The 18,046-nt window shown below is 44.8% G+C and overlaps 1 protein-coding gene across 1 annotated transcript in view; it reads left to right on the top strand.

The window, feature by feature from the left end:
- KIAA0408 (KIAA0408 ortholog) overlaps nt 1-11,031 on the top strand; it is a 37,636-nt gene extending 26,605 nt beyond the window's left edge. Inside the window, exon 5 of the mRNA XM_030196867.1 lies at nt 8,930-11,031. Coding sequence (XP_030052727.1) covers nt 8,930-9,103 — 174 coding nt within the window. The 3' untranslated portion in view covers nt 9,104-11,031. The remainder of the gene's footprint in view (nt 1-8,929) is intronic.
- The last annotated feature ends 7,015 nt before the right edge of the window (nt 11,032-18,046 follow it).

Raw genomic sequence — 18,046 nt, 5'->3', positions numbered from 1 at the left:
CTGGAAGATTGATTAGGGCAGGGGTAGGCAACTCCGGTCCTCGAGAGCCGCAGGCAGGTCAGGTTTTCAGGATATCCACAATGAATATGCAGGAGATAGATTTGCAAGCACTGCCTCCGTGGTATGCAAATCTATGTCCTGCATATTCATTGTGGATATCCTGAAAACCTGACCTGCCTGCGACTCTCGAGGACCGGAGTTGCCTACCCCTGGATTAGGGTATTCATGTATTTTAGGGGTCTCTTTCCTGCCCGGAGCACTGCCCTTGCCCTGCATCCTGTTGCTGTGACGGTCCTGGGATTTAAAATGGCCGCTGAGAGTTGAAGTCTCGCGAGGCCGCTTCAACTCTCGGTGGCCATTTTGAATCCCGAGACCGTCACAGCAACAGGATGCAGGGCAAGGGCAGCGCTCCGGGCAGGAAAGAGGGGGCTCTTTCCTGCCCCGAAGAGGTCACTAGACCACCAGGGCAGTAGATAGTAAGTAAGGGAAGGGGATGCTAGGGTAGGCCCGCCACCCGCCCGCCCGTTTGTCCAGAAATCCGGACAAATCGGCGGACTGGCAAAACCCATCCGGACGCCCGAACATGTCCTCAAAAAGACATATGGTAACCCTACCTATGGGGGTCTTTTACTAAAGCTTAGCTTGAGTTATCTGCAGCAGGGCCCATTGGAATAAAATGGGCTCTGCTGCAGATAACTCGAGCTAAACTTTAGTAAAAGACCCCCTTTGTTTGTTGTGGAAGTGTATTATCAAGTTGTACAAAAAGATGTAGTTGGTCACAGCAAGTCAGATACCCAAGCTAGTTGAGCAAAATGGAAAAAGACAGGAATGCACTCCGAGTGGTGATGCAACTAGAGTTGCCAACATTTTGACAGAAAAAAAAACACCACCTGTCCCACTTCATACTCCTGTCTTGTCCAGTCCCCCATGCTCCGCCCCAAGCCCCTTGTCACCCCTACTGTTGCACCTATCCCTTGCCTTGCTTGCCCTTCTACAACCAACTGTCCACACGAGGGTTGCCATCTCAGGTTCTAATTTCACAAACTTTACAAATAACAGAAGTGGGCACATTTTTAATGGATATGTATTTCAGATAAACCAAGCACTATGCACCAGATTCAGTAAAGGGTGCCAAAACAAATGCACACTGAGCGCAATTCTATAACCAGCGCTCCGAGTTGGGTGCCATTTATAGAATAGCGCCGGGATCTGTGTCCAACTTTGGGCATGAGGATTTACACCACTAAAATTAGGTGTACATAAGCACATAAGCACGGCCATACTGGGAAAAGACCAAGGGTCCATCAAGCCCAGCATCCTGTCTCCGACAGCGGCCAATCCAGGCTTCAAGAACCCGGCAACCCCCCCCCCCCCCCCCCCCCCGAAAAAGAATAATTTTTAAATAATGTTCAATGGACTTTTCCTTCAGGAATCTGTCCAAACCCCCCTTAAACTCCATAACGCCAGCTGCTGCCACTACATTCTCCGGCAACAAGGTCCAGAGGCCAACTACACGCTGAGTAAAGAAAAACTTTCTCCTATTTGTTTTAAATCTACCATATTCTAGCTTCATCTTGTATCCCCTGGTTCTATTATTGTTTGAAAGTGTAAACAAACGCTTCACATCTGTCCGCTCTACTCCTCACAAGTAAATTACTAATTGTATCTGATATCCTGGAATGACTATGTCATAACAAAACTCTGTAAGCCACATTGAGCCTGCAAATAGGTGGGAAAATGTGGGATACAAATGCAATAAATAAATAGTAAATTAGGCACAGATCCCACAAATTCTGTAAGACTGCATTGCATCTTTAGTGGCCCTCCATGGCCACGCCCCCTTTTTGGTTATGCGCTAAAAGATTTGCATGCAGTTCTTTATAGAATAGCGCTTTAGCAAATCCAAATTGTTGCCTATCAATAGCATCCAATTATTTCCACCAAATGGCTCATTACTTAAATTCCATGCGCAAATTGGGTGCCATTTATAGAATCCGGGGGTATATGGCAAGGACTTTATAGGATAGCACAGTCCAGAATCAGTTGGTTACACACCCCTCACAGTCCCCAGCCTGTCTAGACAGCAGTCCAGGTGTGGGATCCAGCATTGAATATTCAGATGTGTGCATTCACCCGATGTTCAGATCGGTGCTCTGTTAGCTTGGCGGATAAACTTAAGATGGTAATTTCTATAAGGTTAGAAATAACTAGCACATGCATTGGTGCAGTGGTTCTCAACCCAGTCCTTGGGGTACACCCAACCAGGATATCCACAATGAATATGCAGGAGATAAGTTTGCAGTCATGTATATCTATTTCATGCGTATGCATTGCAGATATCCTGAAAACCTGACTGACTAAGAGTGTCCCCAGGACTAGATTGAGAACCCCTGCATTAATGGGGCTGTTTTCACTGCTAATATGTTGCTTCCAGAATAATCTTTCAAATGATCATGCAATCCATTTAGACACCATGGGAGATTTTTGTCAGTGCAGTAAAAGTTCTTTCTAGCTTTGCTTGCAGTGTGCCCTGTATGCCCTGTAAGCAGGTTTGAGCTGCGTGGGAGTCCTCTGCCATTGTTCCTGCCAGATCCAAAGCACATTATCATTGCACCTCTGGCGCAGCTCAGAATTGCTTAGCAGAAAAGTTGTTTGTATGTATGCATCCCTATATGTACTATGTGAACCAATTTGATTGTAACCACAGAAAGGCGGTATATGAAATCCCTTCCCCCTTTCTTTTACCTAATATGCAGAAGTGTTAATTTATAGCAATTCAAAGTGAAACATGGGGTTTCATTAGACAGAGATAGATATTAAGGATTATGTTAGCACTGCTATGTTGTTGTCTATTGACTTGTCAATCTAGTGAACTCCAGTCCTTAAATTCTGCAAAAAGGGGTCTGGTTTTCAGGAGTTACAAAGTGAATGTTGATAAAGTACATTTGCATGCCTATGGTCCAAAAACGGAGCTATTTTGTGCAACTTAGCCATCCTGAAAATCAGACCTGCTTGCAGCACTTAAACTTCAGAGTTCATCAATCATCCCCTATCTGGATTTTTTTTTTCTTTTTCGTCCACTTTTCCAAGGGATGCTGAAGGCGGTTTACTGCATCAGTAGAAATCAGGTGCAAGAAAGACAATAAGCAAGTTTTAAAATTTACCAAACTAGTTGAGGTTGTGCTGGCTTTCTGGCTACCGAATTGGGCTGGGACTTGGGAGACCTAACTTCATACCCCACTTCTGCCACTGACCTCTGCAGTGACCAAGGCCAAAGTTCCTTTCCCAGGCCACTTCTTGGATCTATAGCTTATTTTCTGGGTCGGGCCTTGTGCATATTGTATAAATTGGGAGAATATTTTGTATGGAAGCTGAATATTGTTATCCATTTTTTCACTATTTTTTTTACATTCCAGTTATCAATCTGTTCAGGTGACAGATAGAAAACCAGTTTGCTTATGGGTGACGTTTTGAGTGTCAGACATGCTCCAGTGTCAGCCATTATGTCCTGATGCTGCTGTTTAAGCACAATTCAGTAGAAACAGCGTGGTCAGTAAGAGGAATCGCAGTGTGACAGATAAGGAAGCAATGGGGTAAGGCGAGGGGGAGATGAATGCGGTATAGTGGTCTCCATCCCCCAGATTTAGGCATGGATCCCATATCTCCATGTAAACTAATTAGTCAATTAAGTGCTAACCATTGATTATTAGCGTCAACAATTACTTAATCGGCAATAATTAGGAGTTACGCATCTGTCCTATGCCCTATTTCAGTGGTTCGCAAACCTGGTCCTGGAACCACCCCAGCCAGTCAGGTTTGCAGGATATCCACAATAAATATTCGTAATTGTCTCTTAGATCATTGTACACCAGCTATAAATTTTTCACAAAAATACCTTTATGAACTTTAATAGAAAATGTTACAAAAGACATACGTATAAACAAGCCCACAAGATGCCTGAGCTGAGTTCAAATTTGCCCAATGTAGTACTTTACTCTTTAAAACAACCCTAACCTCTCAGATTCTCCAACCATAATATCCTTATCTACAGTTGATTGTCCACTTAGGCTATAAAGGAGCACCAGAAATTCAGTGGCAGTGCCACTGTAAGATCACTGCCTCTCCAGGACCTGCTGCTGTTGTTCTGCTATTATTATCCTGCTGCCCCTCCTCTGACAAACATTTCACATCAAATAAATATTCATGAGACAGATTTGCATGCAGTGGAGGGAGTGCATGCAACTATCTCTCATGAATATTCATTGTGGATATCCTGAAAACCTGACTGGCTGGGGTGCTTCCAGGACAAGGTTTGGGAACCAGTGGAACAGGGCATTGGACAGATGCGTAACTCCTAATTATTGCCAATTAAGTTCCCTATTCTATGCGTGCCTAAATGCCATAGCACATAACTCGAAAGTGGGTGTGGACAGGGGAGGGGCATGGGAGGTTGGCACATTCCCAGATGTTATAGCATACCTGGATTTCTGCCTAGCTGACACCAGCTTGTGGCAGGTGTAAGTGCTGACACCCAAAGTTAGGTGCGAGAAACACACCAACCTAATATTCTGTAAAAGGCGCTCTGTGCAGAGCAGCCTTTACCGAATACTATCTTAGCACAGATCATAACAGCGCCCAACTTTAGGCATCATTCACTGAGGCCCCGATGTTCAAAAGTAAACGCAAGTGCTAGAGACCATTAGCACCTGCATTTACCTGCGCAGAATGTTCAGAGGCCTGGAGAGCGGGAACAAACGAGTGCACAGACAAACAATGCAAGTAGCATGCTAACGTAGTCAAGCTCATGTTAACGAGGAAATTTTGTATTCCTCCCCAATGCTCAGAAAAGAGCACCCGAAACAAAACTGCCTTACCACTGCAAAAAATAACGCCAGGTCAGAGCAGGCGTTAGGCTGTTGGAAGAGAGGATTTCTCATGATTCTCACACTTCTCTCATAATTCTTTCTGCAAAATGTACGGGTTTTGATTGCTTTTGGAAGCAGAAGGAAGCCCTTAAGCACTGGTCGTGAAAAAAAGCAGACCCAAGTGATAGCACACGCTGGCGTCTGTTTCCAGCATCTAAATTTAATTGTCCAAGCAACAAAAAAATTTTTTTAATGCTTATATTTAGTCCGGAAAAAACAGACACCAATGTGTGTTTCACATTCAGGTTTTACCAGGCGTATGCGCACAGGAGGCGAGCTTACCGCGAAACTCTTCTGTACATGGGCCAAGCACAATCCTCCCACCAAACTCCCTAATGCTCAACTCTACGAGTGCACCTATATTTGCTTCTCGTTAGCGTTGGTATTTTTATGGAGCGATTTGGAACAGCACCAGAGGTTTGAACATCGGGGCCTGAATCTGGCACTATATATGTACAATGTCAGAGTAAGAGGTATCGCAGGGGAGAGTGAAGGGGACAAGAGTGTTGTTTCTGCAAAATTTGAGTGTTCTAAATAGTATGATGGTAATGTTCTTATCTGTGTATTGTTGGAGTAGAGCTCAATTAAAATTTCAAATGCCAGCCCCCCCCCCCCCCCCCCCCCGCAAGATATTTAACAGCAGTTCGGCATTGTGAGAGTAATTAGTGACATCTGTACACAGCAACGAGGCCCTCTCTGGATCATCTGAATGAAATCGTGAAATCTTAAATGTACAAAAAATAGAAAATAGTTCAGACTTTTTTGCACAGTTGTTTTCCTCAGTACTAACTTGCAGTCCTATTCCAGTGGCTATCATGTGCAGCATCAACACTTAAGCAAACATAGGTCCAGAGCTGGAAGTGTTAGTGTTTTGTATGTCTGAAGGAACCATAGTGAATGGGGTTTACATCTATGCTGTATGATGGCAACTGTTCTAATTTAGAAAAGGATTTCTGTTCAGCTGGATTCTGGATATTACTCTGTAAACAGGTCTATCTGGCATCATCATTTTGTAGCATATTTAGTAACATTATGAACATTAAGGAAGAACTTACCTCATGAATTTGTCGCCAAAATACTTCTGTTGTCTCCTGCTTCCACTGTTTCTCATATTTCCTCCCCTCTTCAAGATAACAGCCTTTTTCATTCAGATATATTCAGTGGTGTGCTGGTAAATGTTTAACAACAGGCTCTCTCCCCAGTCCACTTCTGCACCCCCCTCCCCATCCACCTCTGCCCCCCCCCCCCCAAATTGCAGAGCTAGCTATAGCCGGGGAGAGAGCCTGGGGGGGGGGGGGGGCGGTAATTCATTACTCTCACCAGGAAAAAAAAATTAAATGCTCCCAGGTTCCAATCTAATTCATGTTTAATGTGGGATAAAATTTTGTTACATTTGTACCCCGTGCTTTCCCACTCATGGCAGGCTCAGTGCAGTAGGCAATGGAGGGTTAAGTGACTTGCCCAGAGTCACAAGGAGCTGCCTGTGCTGGGAATTGAACTCAGTTCCTCAGGACCAAAGTCCACCACTCTAACCACTAGGCCACTCCTCCACATAAATAAGTAAATAAATATAAACTTTTAACGTTGAGAACCTGATTCTCTTAACATGATGTCTGTTTTAGAAGCTTTACCAGGGGAAAAAAAATCTCTGCAGTATACCCAAAATGACACAAACCAAATTAGCATACAGACCAGGAATTAGGAGAACAGACAGTCTTGCCAATGCTGAAAAACAATGTGTTATCAAAATCTCAGAACCTAACAAACAGATCCCTATTCAGACACTTGGCCTTGCAGTCATACATGCAGAACAGAGATAGCCCCTATTCAAATTCTTCAAAAATTAACCTGAAACCCTAAGAAGTTAGACTCTGCATGCAGCAGAATACCTGAAAAATAGAAAGAAACACATTACTATACATTGCAAAATATGATATCAGATGTAAATTCTCAAAGTGGACATATTCCAAACACTAAAATGAAAATAAAATGATTTCTTCTACCTTTGTTGTCTGGTGACTTTGTTTTTCTGATCATGCTGGCCCAGTATCTCATTCTGCTGCTCTCTATCTGTTCCCTTGACTCCATTTCCAGGGCTTCCTTTCCATGTATTTCTTTTCTTTCCTCCTTTCTTCTTCATTTCTTGCCCTCCATAAATAAAAGCTGGGTCATCCGCAGACTTGACTATTGAGTGGATCCAGCTTCTGCCTATTTTCTCCATCCATGTGCAGTTTTTCTCCTCTCTTCCTTTTCCCTCATCTCATCTCCTTCCTCTCTCTTCCCTCCATATCCAGCATTTCTTCTCTCTCCCTTCCCTCTCCTCCATCCATGTCCAGCATTTCTCCTTTCTCCCCTCCATTCAAATTCATCTCACTTCCTCTCTCTTCCCTCCCCTCCATCCATGTCCAGCATTTCTTCTCCCTCCCTTACTCTCCATCCATGCGCATCTCCTTCTTGTCTTCCCTCCCCTCCATCCATGTCCAGAATTTCTTCTGCCCTCCCCTACATCCATGTCCTGAAACTCTCCTCTCTCCCCTGCCCTCCCCTCCATCCATCCATGTCCAGAAACCCTCCTCTCTCCCCTGCTTTCCCCTCCATAAACCCATGTCCAGCAACTCTTCTCTCCCCTCCCTCCCTTCCATCCACCCATGTCCAGCAACTCTCCTCTCCCCTCCCCTCCATCCACCTATGTCCAGCAACTCTCCTCTCTCCTGCCCTCCCCTTCATCCACCCATGTCCAGCAACTGTCCTCTCCACTGCCCTCCATCCATCTATCCATCCATATCTAGCAATTCTCCTCTCTCCCCTGCCCCCCTCCATCCATCCATATCCAGCAATTCTCCTCTCTCCCCTGCCCTCCCCTCCATGTCCAGCAATTTCTCCTCTCTCCCCGGGCCCTGCCCTCCCATCCATGTCCATCGATGGCTTCGATGCTCCTCTGCCCTCCAGCTCCCATGTCCACCTGCCCGCCCTCTTCTCCCCCCAACATCCTTCTTTTTGCTCCTGCCACACCCTGCGTGGTTTAAATCTTTGATTTACCTCCTTCGCAGCGGCCACATCAGCAAAAGCCCTGCCCATCTCTAGCCTTCCCTTTGTTTCCTGTCAGTGTCCTGCCCTCGCGGAAAGAGGAAATGACATCAGAAGAAGGCGGAACACTGACGGTAACGAAGGAAAAACTAGAGACAGGCAGGGCTTTCACTGCGTCTGCTGCGATGGAGGTAAATCAAAGATTTAAACTCCCCCCCCCCCCAGTGCGGCGGGAGGTGAGGTAAGCAGCATGGCTTGTGGCGCCCTCCTGCCATGCTTACCTTGCTTACCGCCAGGTGTGCCGCCTCTGCAAGCCGGCTCCAGCACACCACTGGATATATTCCAACCCAACGGAGCCAGCTGTGTGGGTGCCAGTTGGTGCTGAGTGCTCCTACTATTAAGCAAACTCCATTGTGTCCAGGGAGGAATAATTTATTTATTTAGTTAGTTAGTTTTTGGGATTTATTACCGCCTTTATGAAGAGATTCACTCAAGGCGGTGTACAGCAGGTACAGTTTAACATAAAACTTACAATTTTGTTAACAGCAAAACAATTGTAAAATAACCAAGAATAAGCATAACTACAATAAATGAGGTAAACTTGAAAACAGTAAATTGAAACCTAATGATAGAACTACCGTGAAACAGTATAAAAAAATATACACATTATACAAATATACAATATACAAATTTATATTGTGTTTGACACCTCCAATTATTTTGAAATATGTTTTTGGCAGTAGAATTAAATGACCGAGGCTTACCATCTACTTTTCGGCTCTGTGAAAGCAAAATAACTTGGAACCAGAGAAAGTGCCATACTTAAGTTAAAAGTGGTCAAAACCATATCTTTTATGCGCCATATTCTATAATAAAACCTATAGCCCAGAATACATTTCTCTCCAGATAGATAAAATATTAATAGAGAGTCTTACCATGAATAATTAACAAAAAGGTGATATTTGTTTGTGTTGTAGATATCTGTACCGCTTCATTATGCCATTGGAAGAGGATTCTCTCGGCCTGCTCGACCAGCGAATCGACGCCTGCCATCAAGATGGGCCTCCAGGTCGCCATCAGCACCCCCAGCCACTCGAAGGACTGCGCCTGGCTATTCTCGCTCCCTCCATTCCCAACGCTCCGTGGTCTGAAGCTGGGGGTGCGTGGAAGGAAGTTACCACTTCTGTATCTGCCGGCAAGACTTGACACCCATCTTAACTGTGCTGCTGGGAACCAGTCTGCGAGATCCCTCTCACTCCACTTGCCCAAAGAGGTGACCACAAGGAGTTCAAAAATCGCCATCATAAGTCTTCAGTGTTTTTTTTTTTCAAATGGCAAGATTTCTGCATTTCTGTACTTCTTATGTTCTGTCCTCCAGCTCGTTAATGCATTTCTTTGGATTGTCGTTACTTATTTACTGATCTGTTCTGAGTAGAGACAATGTACAGTCCTGTGTATCGGAACGTCCCTGCGAAGGGCAGAGAGTACAGCAGTGTGCATGTTCAGGTGTTTGTAGCTGCATGTGTTGAACTAGGAAGAGTACTTGTAAGTACCTTACTTAGCAAAGGCGAACCGTGTGCTACAGCAGTGCTCACGTTTAAATTACCAGTTATATAGCATCTATTCTCTGTGTAATGAAAAGAAAAAGAGGTTTGAAATCATACAGTACTGCCAACATTTCTATTTTGTATATCTTTTAAAAAGATAACACGACTCTGCTCTCCGATGAGCAGGTAGGACGTGGTCCTTTCCCGAGACTAGGTATGAAAGATAGCCATTGTGCAGTAGATTTGTAGATTAATAATTCATAGTCAATATATCAGCATCATGCATTAAGTTTTTTGATCCTTTGCATTTCTCTCCCGACAAAGCTAAGCAGCCCCTTTGCTTAAATTCTTGAACAGACATTCCTCAAACCAGTTGCGCTTCGGTGTGTTATTGCATTTAAGACATTTAAGGCTGTGTTTGCGAAGGCTTTTTTCCTGTTCGGGCTGCGCAGAGGAGGAAAAGCTGAGTGAATCAGGCACTCAATGTACTGTACTATAACTTTATCTGCAGCCATTCTGTTGTCATCACCTTTCCCCCACTCAAAAGGAAAGGGTCAGGGGACATTTTGCCCTGCCTTGCTTTCTGTTTTTCTGCTAGTGCTGTATTTATTGTGAATAGCAGTCAAACAAGATGAAACCATGTCGTTTTCAAACAGGAGTAGCAGAGCGGAGGATATAATCCCTGCTACTCAGCAATTGGACTGGTAATGGTCACTTCTGAACTGCAGTCCCTCCCTCCCAGCATATTAGCCAAGTAGTATAATTAGCTGTCAGACATACAGTTTGTTAGCCTTTTGGCATTGCCTGACATACACAGATATTTCGTCAGGAGCTGAAGGAGATACGATAGCTCTGGTGCCGGAAATCCTAGACCAGCGGCAGCATCACTATGATTCATGTGCCTCGTCTCTGCCCTAGATTATAAAGCAGACGCTTACTTTTAATAACGCTCCCTGGAGGAGTGCAGGGTTCGCTGATGCTTTCTAGGTGAACTTGTTGCCTTCCATGGCATAATGTCTGATTTTATATAACACTGGGAGGATGTCAAAAATGTCTTCTGAATAGCCTTTAAGCAGCACACATGCACGTGTACTGCGGTTGATATTTAGCATAGACTGAAATGTAGATTTGGTTGAGACAGTTCGGAGTAATTGTATAGTATGAGCGGTAACTGAATATCCATCATAGATTCCTGAGTTCATACTGGGACACAGTCACCATAAACACTATGGGCCGATATTCAGCACTATTTAGCTGTCCAGGAACGGCTCATGGCCAGTTATATAGCGCTTATCCAGCTAAGCACTAATATTCAGCATGAGATAGTTGGTTATCTACTACTACTACTATTTATCGTTTCTATAGCGCTACAAGGCATATGCATATCTCTGTAGAATATTAGTGCTTAGTGGCACTAACCAACTATGTTGCGCAACTTAGCCAACTGTGAATATACAGCGCTAAACCAGCTATGTTGAGTGGCTATGTTGAGTGATAGGCCACTGCTTGCCCTGGGATTGGTAGCATGGAATGTTGCTACTGTTTGGGTTTCTGTCAGATACTTGTGACCCAGATTGGCCACTGTTGGAAGCAGGCTACTGGGCTAGATGGACCATTGGTCTGACCCAGTATGGCTATTTTTATGTTCTTAGAAAATGTGGTAAAAGCAATTAGCTTAGCAGGGTTTAAAAAAGGTTTGGCTAATTTCCTAAAAGAAAAGTCCATAAGCCATTATTAAGATAGGCTTGGGAAAATCCCTTGCTTATTTCTAGAGTAAGCAGCATAAAATCTCTTTTACTCTTTGGTGATATTGCCAAGTGCTTGTGGCCTGGATTAGCCACTGTTGGAAACAGGATACAAGACTTGATGGACCTTCGGTCTGTCCCAGTATGGCAGCACTTATGTTCTTATTTATAGAATGGCACTGAATGCTCACCTAGCACTTCTACGCATGAGTGTAGACTTACCAATGTAACCACTAGTATTTTACATATCAAAGTGCAGAAATGGAGCTTCAGGTTTTGCACCAAAGTTATAGAATGATGGGACAGATCCACACACAGCAGATTCCCAGAGGCACACATTACGTAAAGAAAAGTCACCAAAGACTGTCATTAAATTTTATTTCAAAATAAGTTTGAGCCTGACACTTGAAGTGAGCTCTGCATTTGCCAGCAGGTGGTAAAAGTATTTTCAGTCCTTTTATTGACAAAAGTAGGCTTTTAACTTGCTAAAAGGAAATTTTATCTATAGAAGGGGCTGGAATTCGGGAGAGGCAAAAGCACAGCTGGATCTATATATTTAGCAGCAGTATTCAGTCACTAGGGCCAGATTCTATATAAGGCATGGCGAGTAGTGTGCGTTAAATTGTGCGTACAGCCAATGTACACACGCTGTTCAATTGAGTAACGAGCCAGTTAGCGATGATAATTGGCCGATAACCAATTATCACCACTAACTGGCAATAATTGGAATTTACACGCTTTTCTTTTTAGGTATATTCAAAAAAGAGGCACGTATAAATTCCAACACGTGTAGCTGAAAAGGAGGCCATGGGAGGAGCGTAGGTGTGTTGGGGCAGCAATCAAATTCACCCGTGTTGTTATAGATGTCAGAGAAATGCACATATATTCGGGTGCATGTATTTACACCAGGTTTTCAGTGGCATAAATGGCCACACCTAAATCTACACAGGTTCCCCCCAGCCTATGCGCTATTCTATAAACCGCATCTTACTGTAGACACGGTTTATAGAATAGCGCTACACGCACTATTCCGACATGCCTACATCTTAGAAGCCATTTACTGAATCTGGCCCTAATTGGCTAAGTTTTGTGTTTAAAATTAGGTCTTATTTTGAACAGACAGTCAACAGCATGGTTGTCATCAGATGTGTATTGAGCAGTGGCGTAGCTACGTGAGGCCAAGAGCGGCCTGGACCCCCGTAGATTTGGCCCTGGACACCCCTGCCGCCGACCCGCCTGACCCCCCTCCCGCCGCCAACCCGCCGTCGCCTGCCTTTTGCGAGAAGAAGAGGACCTCAGCTGGTGGGGGTTGGGGTCCCCCGCCAGCAAAGGCAGGCGACAGCGGGTTGGCGGTGGGAGGGGGGGCAAAGTCAGCATTAGCAGTGGGGTGTCGGCAATAGCGGGGCGGGGTCGGTGGCGCCGGGGAGGGGGCTAAAATGTGCCCCCTCACCTCGGGCTCTGGACACCCCTCCCGCCGAAGTCTGGCTACGCCCCTGGTATTGAGCAGTGCTAATTAAATGGATAGAGCTGCTCAGTATATTATAAAGTTCAGTGCCACTGCTGGCACTTAATTTAAAATGCTGGGCAACTCGGCTAAATTATTTTTTGGAAGAGGCAGTAAGGAGGACACTTACCTGCTTACTGTTTCTGTAGGGAGCGATTAGGGTGCAGTTTCCTTCCCTCCCCTTTTGAAAAGTGTAAGTCAGGCCCTTTGGCCTTCAGGGCCAGCACTATGTCACAGACCCCAAGCCTGCCTGAAGCTGAAGCAGGTACAGCCTGCTAGTGGGTGTTGGTGCCCCCTTCCAGACTTTTGCTTAGTGACCCAGTATGTCTACTCTGACGTGGTCTACTTTTAAAAAGAAATATTATATAAAAGCTGGCAGGTTTACAGTCTCAGAGAGTCATCCTGTCTGTCAATCCCCTAGTGCCTGGAGTTCCCTTGCTATGAACCCCATGGCTTCCAAACACAGCAGCAGGCCCAGTGGTAGCAAAAGGTTAAGGTACAGACTCACCGAGTCCATGTATAATACAAGGTCTCACTTGATTTCACCTCAAACTTTCATAGGAAAGGTAGGACCTGTGAGCCCACAGGGGGCTCAGGAAGTCTCCCTGCTAACTTCCATCTGCCGCTGTCACCAGGACCACCGTTGTACTTCAGGAGCTATGAAATATGAGGTGGGATGAGCGAAGAGGAACCGAGAGATTCTGGGAGGAGAAGTGGAGCCATTAGATCTGTGGGAAGGAACTTGGCGATGTCAGGTATGACACTGGTGCCCACCAGGATTCCCAGGATTTGCTCCCTCATGTTTAGAAAGGCTCCTGCTCAGACTGTCCCTTGCAGATGAAGTCAGTAATGTAGTGTTCTGCAAGGAGGTCTTCTAGGGGTATGAGATGCATAAAACACCCAGGGGGTCGTTATTCAGCCAGCGGCGGTGAGCATTTTTTTAGCCAGCATTATTCTTGGATAATCAATGCTGGGCAATGTCCGGCACCAGCATTAAATATCCAGGTTTATGCGGACAGCTATCTCTTATGTAGTTAAGTGTAATTTTCACCACTTAACCCTTAAAGCAACAAAGCATAAAGATAGGACTGTTAAGTGCTGAATATCGGCACCAACCCTGTCCCTGAACCACTCACAAAATAGCCGGCTTTTAGTTTAATGGTCTGTGGTGATATCCGGCGACACTAGCCGGTTCAGTGCCACTGAATATCAGCGGATATTCCCAAACTAGTGATTTAACCGGCCAGGACCAATTAAATCACTTTGAATATCAAGCCCCTAGATTCTGGGTACCTCATGGTGAAAGCCATGATTGATAATTGCTTTATGTTTGAACACCTCCCACTCCCAATAATCTCCCTGCCTCCCCCCACTACCAGCACATAACGTCGGCTGCCTGGATTTATTTACAAATCTGGATTTTTTTGCTTCTCATAAAGTTGAAGGAAATCTACGGTCACTTCCTGGACCCAGATCTTAATCTCCTGCCACTGGAAGCATTTTTTTTTGTTTTTTAATCCCTGACTATATCTGAAGTGTCCTCTGATAGTTGAATATGTGTGTCTGGGGATGACGCTTGACTGCTGACACTCTGCTGGGAATCGTTGCTCACAGCCCTCTTTATTGATCTGTGCTCTGTTTACCCATTTCCCAGAACCAATACAGGACAGTAAAATGCAGCATAACATATCCAGCATTGGCAGTCTGAATCATGGAACCAACTTGATAGGAAGAATGGCCAGATCCAGCTTTCCCAAGACCCCTGTTTGCTGCATTTGAAACACAACCACATCAGGCTCTTTATTCATTTAGAGTTAAATTTGCTGACATGCAGTACCGCATTAGCACATGCTAATGTTGTTCATGAATGTTATTAATAAATATTTCCATCTTGCAAATAAGGCAACACATTTTAGTAAATCTAGCTCTTAATATTTTTAAATGTAAAATATCTTGTGCAGTCAACTGCTCATTTCCGGTAGCTGCTGCTGACCCAGGGCTTGGGTGCCAGCAGGCTCCAACACTGCTTCTAGCTAGGGAGTTGGGACAGACTTTCTAATAAAGCTTTGGTAACTTTATTATTTGTGGTTGGGTGAAAATGAAGAAATGGTAGCTCAAATGCTGATTATAAACGACATAGCCCATTCTACTTTTCAATTTGTGGCCCGCTGAGGAAAAAGGTATCAAAAGTAGGGTTTGTGACATACTTACACCACAAGATAGAGGGATATCAGTTGCATAATCCTGCCAAATTTCAGCCTCAGGTATGGACTAAGTACGTCTTTAAAAAATGAGAAACGTTTATCAATAAAAAAACAATTAACCCTGGAAATTACATACCCTGCTTTAGGTACTTGCAGTTTTTAGGCTGTAGAGCATGAAAAACATCAATGTTGTGGAAAAACAATTGCATAGTTCCATTCTACTGACCCTATAGTACACAAAACGTGGAAAAATAAAAGTTGCCCCTCCTAATATTTATAACCTATTTGTAACCCCAGTTTTGGTACCTTTTCACTCAGCGGGTCACATATTTATCTTGTCATCTGCAGAATTAGTTGCCACAAAAGATAGCAACAATTTTGGCTGATAGTTTCTTTGGACCAAGTCAACAATGTTAATGAAATTGAGGAGAGAGTGCAAAAGCAGGTTATCAAAACAACACCTGGCGTTGCACTGTATGCTATCCAGGTAAACTCACTAAATTGCAACGCATTGAGGATGCATTTACCCATGATGTATGTTGTGGGTGGTTTCAGCTAAACAATAAAGCAAGAGAGAAGCTGAGCCATACAGTGGCCTTATAGACTGGTTCCTTTGGACCCTGCGGTTGGGATCCCCTTATGTAACAACTCACTTCTTGGAATTGTCTTATTACTGCTAAATGCTAAATAGTAGTAGTAGTAGTACTGCTGAATTGTAACAAGCAATCATTTTTGAAAAAGAGGAAACAGGAATTTTAGATCAGAAAAAAAAACCCCCAGCATATTTTGGATGAATTCAATTTAACGTAATTCCAGAAGTAGTTTTTGATGTTCATCAACTATGTAGAAGCCCAATATTAGGGACCCGATATTCAGCACGATTTCATCAGTCAGGAATATCTCCTGGCTGGTTATCTACGCTGAATATTAGCACTTAGCGGCTAGCCACATGACTTAGCTGGCTAATACTGGGGTTTACTAAGCCCAGTGGCGTAGCTATGTGGGGCCACAGGGGCCTGGGCCCCCATAGATTTGTCCGACCCCCCCTGCCGATGACCCTCTTGACCTGTCGCAGTCGCCTACCTTAGTTGGCGGGGGACCCCATCCCCCACCAGCCGAGGTCCTCTTCCGGCGCAAGACTTTGTTCAGTTTGTGAACATGCAGGATGTCAGACTCACAAACTGAACGAAGCCTTGTGCCGGAAGAAGAGGACCTCGGCTGGCAGGGGTTGGGGGTCCCCTGCCAGCAAAGGTAGGCGACGGCAGGGGAGGGTTGGCGGCGGGAGGGGGGGTCGAGAGGGTCATTGGCGGGGGGGGGTCAAAGTTGGTGGTGCCGGCGGCAGGGGGGTCGGCAATGGCGGCGGGGTGGTCGGTGGCACCAGGGGGGGGCTAAAATGTGTCCCTTCACCTTGGGCTCTGGACCCCCCTCCCGCCGAAGTCTGGCTACGCCCCTGACTAAGCCACTAGCTTGACTGACTGTGCTAGTGCCAACACATCACATTCACTTTGGGAGACTTTTTCAAAGCATCGGTAAGCCCAGCACAGGCTTACCAAACACTAAATCGGGATTACTGCCAGCCCAACGCGGCTGCCGGCAGTAGTTCCGCCCTGAGTGTGTGCCATTTGTGGGGGGAAAAGAAAACCCCTGGAAATGGTTTGCACTGCAGTAACCCAATGGTAATCGGGCATCATGCAGCCCGGTTACCGCGGGAGCCCTTATCGCCACCTCAGTGGGTGGCGGTAAGGGCTCCCCGCCACATGGCCATACGATAAGAGTTCTCTTATCATATGGCCATGTTTGGGGGCTTTTTACTTGCTGTGATAAAAAAGGCTCTCGTGTGCAGGAAAAATGGCCCCTGACTCTAGCGTGGCTTGGTAAACAGACCCCTAAGCGTGAATATTCAGCTCTAAACTGGCTAAGTTGAGCAGTTAAGATAGGCGTGCTATTTAAGTGGCCTATCTTTAATCGTTATTAACTGGCTAGCGCTGAATATTTGCTTAGCCGGTTAAGTTGCTACAGCCAAAACTGAAACTGGATATTCAATGCTGGTCACCAGATACAGCCCGACATTGTATCTGGGGGTCAGAGCCGGTGGTGGCAGCTAACCACACTGCCTGCTTCTAGCTGAATATCAGAGGATAGGTCTTTATGGTTTCCTGATTCATGCGGACATATAAGGATGTGCACAGCCAAAAAAGATTTTTATTCACTTTAGAGTTTTTTTGAAATTTTCCCCTTTTCTCAAGTGTTTTGGTTTTTTTTGGTTCACACATTCATTTTAATAACTGCTTTTATATGTAAGAATTTAACATTTACAAGTCAATGGTAAACATGTTAATTTGTAGGTTTATGCACATATCATCAAACGTTTGCACACAAAAATTGTGAAAGCATTCAAACAAACCAAATACATATCCCGAAAGCATGGCTATGAACAGAAGAAGTCTTGTAGAGGCCAAGAATAAACACACTCATTCAGCTCAGCTACATTGTCCCTGAGTCCATGATGTTCCCTCCTAACTATGGCAGCATGCAGTGAGTCAGTTATTAAGCTGGCTCTCTTGTTTTGTGTGTCCGAGCCAAAATAAGCATTCGATAACTTAATTTGTTGGCTCTTAAGCGAATGTACTTCAGCTAGTCACAGCACAGTCAGTACTTTCTATCTCCCTCTGTCTCTTTGGCTCTATTTCTCTTTCCTCCCTCCTACTTACCAGGTGGCTAAGCAATTCTCAGAAATGGCTTGCCTTAGATTTTTTTTCTGCTGTTGAGTGTGCAGTTTCTATACACCATCTTGGACCCCAATACTGCCAAGTTCAAATTAGGGATGGGCATTTGTTTGCAACAATATAGGAAATGTGAACATGTTCGATGTCATTGTGTGTCAGACAAAAAAAGCAGGAAAAAAAACTAAAAAATTGTGTGCTGTATTGTTTGCTGATAATTCCCCCTCCCCCTTTTACTAAGCCGTGTGCAAATGCCACATGCCACATGGCTTAGAAAATGGAGGGGGGAGAGACTGTACACTGTTTGCAAAGATGGCACCCTCTTTCAAAAGAGTGCCCTCTAATGGCTGCTCCTCTGATGAACGGATGAC

This window comes from Microcaecilia unicolor, chromosome 3 (assembly GCF_901765095.1).
Source record: "Microcaecilia unicolor chromosome 3, aMicUni1.1, whole genome shotgun sequence".
NCBI classification, from domain to species: Eukaryota; Metazoa; Chordata; class Amphibia; order Gymnophiona; family Siphonopidae; genus Microcaecilia; species Microcaecilia unicolor.
This window is presented reverse-complemented; position numbering and strand designations above follow the sequence as displayed.